At 42.8% G+C, this 8,470-nt stretch overlaps 1 protein-coding gene across 1 annotated transcript in view; it reads left to right on the top strand.

Moving 5' to 3' along the window:
• Positions 1-338: 338 nt before the first annotated feature.
• The window catches only part of LOC139456510 (cytochrome P450 4F4-like), a 21,053-nt gene continuing 12,921 nt past the window's right edge, over positions 339-8,470 (top strand). The window contains exons 1-6 of the mRNA XM_071238260.1: positions 339-657; positions 2,353-2,548; positions 3,480-3,607; positions 4,756-4,880; positions 7,325-7,387; positions 8,185-8,308. Coding sequence (XP_071094361.1) covers positions 493-657; positions 2,353-2,548; positions 3,480-3,607; positions 4,756-4,880; positions 7,325-7,387; positions 8,185-8,308 — 801 coding nt within the window. The 5' untranslated portion in view covers positions 339-492. The remainder of the gene's footprint in view (positions 658-2,352; positions 2,549-3,479; positions 3,608-4,755; positions 4,881-7,324; positions 7,388-8,184; positions 8,309-8,470) is intronic.

Below are 8,470 nucleotides of genomic sequence, written 5' to 3'. Positions count from 1 at the left end.
GGATAGCATCACAATGATTTGAAGACCATTGTGACGTCATCGGTTACCATGACGTCACAACTACTCACCTCTGTAGCTGGTTGGCATACCCTTTACACTCAAGACACTGGTTGGAAGGCTGATTTTGTATGTTAAAATAACAGCATCATGTCTTTTGGCAAGCCTCGCAGTTTTAAACTTGTACCGATTTGTTTCCATACATTCGATATCAACGACACTGGGTGAGATGTTCTATTGGTTTGGAAAAAAAGCGACATCTCGATTTTCACGCACCACAATACGAAATTACACCCGAGTGTACTATCAATGTAGAGCCTCAATTACCGGGGCCCGTTCAGTCGGGTCATTTGATAACGCGGGTATGAGTGATAGTTAAAAATAACACGCCCGTCTTTACCCTTGATCAAAGACCATACGACTCGGTATATGGTCTCTGCCTTGGCATTTAATGGTGGCAGAAGAGGAACAGGTTGACACTGAACACATACAAAGATGATAGCATTGGGAATTGTTGGTGTCTTCTTGATAGCACTGGCCATCAGTGTCTTCGTCTTCAAAGTTCTTCCTCTCGCCAGGACACTGCGGAAATGGCACACTGGGTTGGACGACAAGTTTCCCCATTTTCCCATTCATTGGCTGTGGGGAAATTTGAAACAGGTACGTGGTATAATATACGAGAAACGTACTGTGATAACACTGTAACATTGTGTAGGATGTGTGTTGAGGACATAGAGGAGTGCGTGGTTGAGATCGGAGTTAACGAATCAGCACGAAGTGGGAATTATATGGCCTTGGGCATATGGTCAGGGCCTGCCACTTCAGGGCCTGCAACTTCAGGACACATTCAAATTTATGTTTGCACCAGAAAGAACTGGTGATTGATAGCAGGAGCAGCAATCCACACATTCAGGGTACAGTAGTATCCAGTCGGGGAGGTGACCACTGGATCCCCATTTTGCATTGTACCTGTGACAGGTAATTGGAACTAGACTCATATTCTGCATATCAGATGAACTACAGATCTAAATAATATATATTATATCCAAATCATTTCCTATAAGCATACAACATTCAATACATCCTTGAGTATCCAGTTTCTTATTTCTCCATTATATTTTGATGAATACGTTGCACCTACTCTGATCCTGATTGGCAGCATGCTATCACAGGGGGATGGAGGAGAAAGATGGAGGTGGTCACTTTACTCCACAAATGACACTAGAAGGTGAATAGAGAGGAGAGGAGAGAGTGTACTAAAATAGAGTGAGTGAGTGAGTGAGTTGGGTTTAATGCCGCTTTTAACAGTATTCCAGTTATATCGCGGCGTGTCAGCTTAATGTGGGAGGAAAGCCCGAAGTGATGCAGGTCTCAGACGTTTACCACTTCGGTGAAACCAACGAGCACGGGTACGGTGCTGACAAACCTAGAAACATAATCGAGGAGAACAGGGATTCGAACCCACAATTATAGGATTCTGGCGTGCCCAAGGGACGCAAACTAAAATATAGATATCATACACTGGTAATCAAGGATGATATTTATGTATGTTCATTACTCATATTAATTAACAAACTCAAGAAAGAAAGACATTTCTCAATCACGTAATAATGTGCTCAATTTGTGAATTGTTAATAATGTGCTCAATTTGTGAATTGTTTTGGTCAGATTAAATTTTCATGTGCCTTCTTTTTCCTGACATTTTATTTATATTGTTTATTGTTTAAAAATCTCATTCAGCAATATTATCGATATATGATGGCAGCCTGTAAACAATCCAGTGATTGGTGTTATGAGCAGCGATCCATGTAGGGGTACGATGACATGGAATCAGCCAGCCAAGCCTGACCTCCCAATACATTAAGTCCCCTCTTGCAACCAGCAAAGCAGGGACATATTTACAGCTTGGTCTAGAAGTCGGTCAGGATGCGTTTTCTTGCAGCAGGATACTTATACCGTGAATAGAACTCGTGAAGATACTGAGTAGAATAGGTCTTCAGCAACCCATGCTTGCCGTGAAAGGTGACTATGTTTGTCGTAAGAGGTGACTAAAGGGATCAGGTGGTCAGGCTTGTGGACTTGGTTGATGCATGTCATCGATCCCAATTGCGTGGATCGATGCTCATGATATCAATCACTGAATTGTCTGGTACAGACTCATTATTTACAGACCGCCGTCATATAGCTGGAATATTGCTGAGTGCAGGGTTAAACAAGAAACAAACAAAACAAACAAAACAAACAAAATATCAATGATCTTATAGTGGAATTAAGTATATGTCAAGGCAGTATTATTAGACCTGTACTCTCTTACAGTTCCGGTAGGTTGAAATGTTCCATTTTTTTTTTTTGCAGATTAAAAGTATCAAGACCTTTTTTGAGGACACTATGGTATTATTGAAAGATGGATCTCAAGCATATATGTTCTGGATTGGGTTCTACCGACCTGTTGTAGTTGCCGCCCACCACGAGAGTGTGAAGGCCATTCTGAAAACATCCGAACCCAAGGCCAAGGGTGGAGGTGGATATGAATTCTTGTTGCCATGGCTAGGTGAGTGTAAACTACACATCTGACTTTGATTGGCACAGGGCGCCCAGTGGGTTGAGGTGCTGCAATTTGCTGTGCAGAGTTACGTCCCTTAGTGATTCGATTGTGAGATGCGAATGGTTAAAGCATCTGCTTGTCATGTTGAAGACCTGCATTTGATTTCCGACATGGGTACAAGGGGCGTAAAACCTCTCTCTCTCTCTCTCTCTCTCTCTCTCATCAACACCCAAACATACTCATTAGGTTACAGAAAAGTTTTGTTTGTTTGTTTGTTGTTTAACACACTCAGCTATATTCCAACTGTATGACAGAGGTCTGTAAATAATCAAGTCTGGACCAGACAATCCAATGATTGACATTGTGAGCATTGATCCTGTTAGTCGCCTCTTACGACAAACATAGTCACCTTTCACAGCAAGCATGGGTTGCTGAAGACCTATTCGAATCCCGATCTTCACAGGTCTGGTAACATCTACAACAAACATCTCTCTGGGCCCTCCTCCCTCATCAGTACTGAAATTCTGTTCAAAATAGTGTTAAACCCAACAAACTCACTCACTCATTTGTTACCTTGGCAAGGTGAATGTTAGATTGTCATTTCAGTTATATGAGGTGCAGGGAGCACATTGTTTAAAGGACCTGCAGTGTAAGGACCTGAGTTGTGGCCCTTAGTCATGCCAGGATCTGATGATCATCTGTTTTGATCTCGGATTTAACCTGAATAAGAATCTTGGATTGTCAGCACAGCCTTTTCACCAAAGTGGTAAAAATCTACACCCTACATTACTTTAGGGTTTAGGGCGATTGGCTAGCCTAATGGTTCAAAAGCATTGTTATGCTGACAACTTACCAGGGCAAGGGAGCTGACAGACTTTAAAAGTCCAGTTTCCATCCTTGCCAAACTAATCCACTGGTTGTGTTTCCATGGTTACAGGGGATGGATTACTAGTGAGCGATGGTAAGAAGTGGGAGAGAAACCGTCGCCTGCTGACCCCAGCCTTCCACTTCGATATTCTTCAGCCATATGTCAGGGTCTACAACCAGGTCGCTCAGACGTTCATGGTAAATGTGACTTCAATACCTTGTTAAACAGATGTCGGCAAAGTATAAGCTCTAAAGCCTCATCTTCAGTTATTTGGTATGTAATATCTTTGTCCTATCTATTATCAATAGCCTGGACCCATTCACTACCTTGCTTAGTGTTGAGTCCCATGTTGAATGACAAAACGTTGAGTAGCCTCCGAAACTGGAGAAATTAAGAGAGAGAGATAGTCAATCTCATTAAAATCAGATCTTAGTTCTCGCTCCCGCTAAACAAAGATCTGAGGATACCCCATTACGGGTCACGTCAGACCGACCTTGCACGAACTTTGACCGACCAGTGGAATGATCAATCAGAAGGCAGCTTTCTCGTGCTTTACGGCACCAATTTTAAGTTGGTGTTTACGCTTCGAAACATATTTTGACAAATTCTCGATTACAGAATTGAAACCTGAACAAAAGAACATTCTGGAATGGCTAATAGATGGTCTAGATTGTATGGATACAGTCGTTGAACCCGTAACTATCGTTTGGAGTTAAAGTTTTCGAGTCTGCATGATCAGAAATCACATTCCGACTGTCACTTTCATAATCTGGTAAGCGATGCTCTGATTGGTAGGATGAAAGGTCATTCTGACGTGACCCGTAATGGGATGTCCTCAGATTTTTGTTTAGCGGTAGCGAGAACTGAGGTCTAATTTTAATGAGATTGGAGCGATTGTCAGTTGTCCAGAGGATTTATTAATATTATAAAATGTAATAATAACACTAAGATAAAATACATTGGATAATCAAGGATAGAAATGAAAAAACTTGTGAAAAAGCAGATAGGATTCTTTGTTTTGTACCCAAATATGTTACATAAACTGCTCGAAGAAAATAGTACATGGAATGTTTATTTTTAACTCACTGGGTCTACCCATGAAAGATCCATCATTCACTTTATTTGTAGTTAAGTAACAGTTTTTTCAAAATGTTAGAGTCTATATAATTAGCCTTTGAATTTTGTCATGCCTTCCTTACAACTTATTTATCATTCTCATGCATCTCGATTTCACAACTTTCTCTACGTTCGGAATCTTTCAATAACCTGGCACAAGTTGGTGTGTTGCAGTATCTAATTAAGCCCAACACGACTGCAAGTTGCACCCAATCTTTTCTATCTTCAGAGAAATGTGGAGAGCCAAAGTAAGGGAGGTAACTCCGTTGAAGTGTTTGCCCCGGCTGGACTAGCCACTCTGGACACGATGCTGCAGTGTGCGCTGTCCTATAAGGATGACATCCAGGAAAAAGGGTGAGAGGCTCCAAAGGCATTAAGGGGTGGTCGGGTAGCCTAGTGGTTAAAGCGTTTGCTCGTCACGCCGAAGACCCGGGTTCGATTCCCGACATGGGCACAATGTGTGAAGCCCATTTCTGGTGTCCCCCGCCGTGATATTGCTGGAATATTGCTAAAAGCTGCGTAAAACCATACTCACTCACTCACTCCAAAGGCATTAATGAAGAAATACAGTGAATTTTTATTATCTCGGTGGGTTATGTAGACTTTAGGGCTGGGCTGAGTCCAAATTTACTACCCGGGTACACTTTTACCCGACCCTACCCGGGTGCCCGCTGCACGTCTCAAGAGATAGGTCCAATTGTCCGACTGGGAATAGTTTGACCGTAGCCCTGGCAAAATGTATTTAGATACACGAATGAAAACGATCTGGTCATGCATAAACTGAACTTGACTGAAGTTCTATCTTTAATCAAACAAATAAAGTCAGAAGGAATGCAAACATTAGTCACTTATAGTGTGTGTAACCATAGAGTTCTAGATCATTTCAATCATTAAACAATATATCACGTGATTAACCACAGGTCCGGGTAGTCCTGTGGGTACCCGAGTCCTAATCAGTACCCATCTGACCCGGGTACCTGAGTTACCCGCCCCAGCCCTAGTAGACTTTGTTTCAGCCATGTGACTCTGACATGGTCTGTCTGTAGAGTGGATGGTTGGATCTTTAATATCTCGGGTGTTATGTTGATTTGGTTTCAGCTGATGTGACACTAACATAGTCTGTCTGTAGAGTGGAAGGTTGGTGGCTCGATCCCCAGCTCTGTCATACCAGGGGGCACGGGTGGCCCAGTCGTCTAAGGCGCCCCGATCGCACTGCAGAGTTGCGTTCCTTGGGCATGCCAGAAACCTATGATTGTGGGTTCGAATTCCGGTTCTCCCAGATTATGTTACTAGGTTTGTCAGCACCATACCCGTGCTCGTGAGTTTCACCGAAGTGGTAAAGGTCTGAGACCTGCATCACTTCGGGCTTTCCTCCCACATTAAGCGGACACGTCGTGATATAACTGGAATACTGTTAAAAGCAGCGTTAAACCCAACTCACTCACTCACTCACTCACTCTGTCACACCAAAAGCTATCACTTGCTGTTAACCTGACACCAGCTTTTAGGGGATTAGGACAAGGATTGGTCGGGACGGAGTCAGTATACTGTGTCTGAGTGGGGAGTCCATGTTAAACTGCGGCATGGTATCTCACTGGGTTAGCACTATAAAACCAGCATTAATCTATAAGTTTGAACGCGACATTAAACCCCATTTCATTTGATAAGCCTCCTATCAACATCAAACATGCTTCTCAGGTGTTTGACTATGTTTGATTATTTTGATGTTACAAGGGTTTACTACCTGTGAAGATCCTGGGTAGAATAGGTCTTCAGCAATCCATGCCCTCCGTAAGAGACGACTATGCTTGTTGTAAGAGGCGACTAGCGGGATCGGGTGGTCAGGCTTGCAGACTTGGTTGATCTGGTTCATCTTGGTTCATCTTCCTAAGGCAAGGGAGTTAACTGACCTTAAAAATCAAGTTTCCACCCTTGCTGAACTCTGAATTTCTGGGCTCGACCTTAGCACCACCAGCAATCTCATTAAAATCAGATCGTAGTCCACGCTACCGCTAAACAAAGACCTGAGGACATCCCATTACGGGTCATGTCAGCTGACCTTGCTCAAACTTTGACCGACCAATGGATGACCAATCAGAAGGCAGCTTTCTCGTACTTTATGGCACTAATTTCAAATTGGCGACTACGCTTCGAAACATATTTTGACAAATTCTCGATTAAAAATTTGAAACCTGAACAAAAAACATTCTGTGATTGGTAATAGATGGTCTAGATTGTATGGATTCAGTCGTTCAGCTTTCATGTACGGGAGCCATGCCAATTTACCCTTGTCAGAGGGGTACACAAAATATGTGATGTTGACTACCAGTTGTCGGTCTTTCATTTTGTGGGAGCCTCGGTGGCTCAGTGGGTTCAGTCGCTGACTTTGTGTGCTGGCGATTAAGTGCCTCACTCTGGCAGTAGGGGTTTGAATCCTGGACAGGACTCGACCCCAAAAAGTACTAGAATCTTTACCATGAAAGTGTTATCCTAAATATAACATTTGTAATCTTGACTTGCTGTCCGTAAAAGGTCATTCTGACGCGACCTGTAATGGGATGCCCTCAGATCTTTGTATGGCGGTAGTGAGAACTACGATCTGATTATAATGACGTCAAGCATGCGTATCTGAGTCTTCTTCAAGTGATGTGGGAAATTTGAACAATATTTTTTATTGGCCATAGAACTGACTGATGCACAGACTTAAAGTGACACACTGATGCCTCACATACAGTTCCTTGTTTTTCACACTTATGGAGTTAAGATGCACTTTTATCTAAAATACCTCTTTGTTCCAGACAGAGTCATCCTTATGTAAAAGCTGTCATCAGATTGTCAAACCTGGTTCTGGCAAGATCCTTGTAAGTAATTGAACAGCTAATAAATGATGCCACTGGTTTGCTTGACGTTCTGTTTGCCTCATGACTGACTGGTTAACTGGAGATGTTGGATTTAGTGTCTTTCGCTGGTTAACAGGACATGTTGGTTACCTTGTGTCAAGCTGGTTAACTTGTCATGTTAGCTATCTTGTATCGAGCTGGTTAACTGGATATGTCAGCTATCCTGTCTCTAGCTGGTTAACAGGACGTGTTAGTTATCTTGTATCGAGCTGGTTAACAGGACATGTTGTTTATATTACGTGTAGCTGGTTAACTTGACATGTTTGTTATCTTGTATCAAGCTGGTTAACTTGACATGTCAGCTATCCTGTCTCTAACTGGTTAACAGGATATGTTTTTTATATCACGTGTAGCTGGTTAACTTGACATGTTAGTTATCCTGTCTCTAGCTGGTTAACTGGAAAAGTCGTCTATCCTGTCTCTAGCTGGTTAACTGGAAAAGTCGGCTATCCTGTCTTTTGCTGGGGGCAGTCGGGTAGCCTAGTGGTTAAAGCTAGTGGTTTGCTCGTCACGCCGAAGACCCGGGTTCGATTCCCGACATGGGTTCAATGTGTGAAGCCCATTTCTGGTGTCCCCTGCCATGATATTGCTGGAATATTGCTAAAAGCAGCATAAATCCATGCTCACTCACTAACTGTCTCTAGCTTGTTAACTGGCCGTGTTGTTTATCTTGCGTGTTGCTGGGTGAAAGGCTATTTGTGTATGTATTTTATCGGTGGTAGTTGTATGCACACTCACCCACGTCCTCCGTGTTCCAGGAACATCCTGCACTACATCCCTTTCATCTACAACCTCTCGGCCAATGGGAAGGAGTTTGCCAAGCTCTGTCAATATGTTCATAAATTCTCGGAGGACATCATCATGGCTAGGAAAAAGGCACTGGTAAGAATTTCATTTGTAGTCAATATAGACACTCATGATGCAGTAAGTATCCTACCTGTTGGTGGTTCTAGTAGCACTGTGATGAGAACGACGAAGATTGTCACAGATAGTCAAGGTGACCAAGGTAGCCAGGGTGGCTATGATGTACAATTTGGAAAGGTG

This window comes from Haliotis cracherodii, unplaced genomic scaffold, assembly GCF_022045235.1.
Source record: "Haliotis cracherodii isolate W230 unplaced genomic scaffold, xgHalCrac1.p SCAF_11, whole genome shotgun sequence".
Taxonomy (NCBI): Eukaryota; Metazoa; Mollusca; class Gastropoda; order Lepetellida; family Haliotidae; genus Haliotis; species Haliotis cracherodii.
This window is presented reverse-complemented; position numbering and strand designations above follow the sequence as displayed.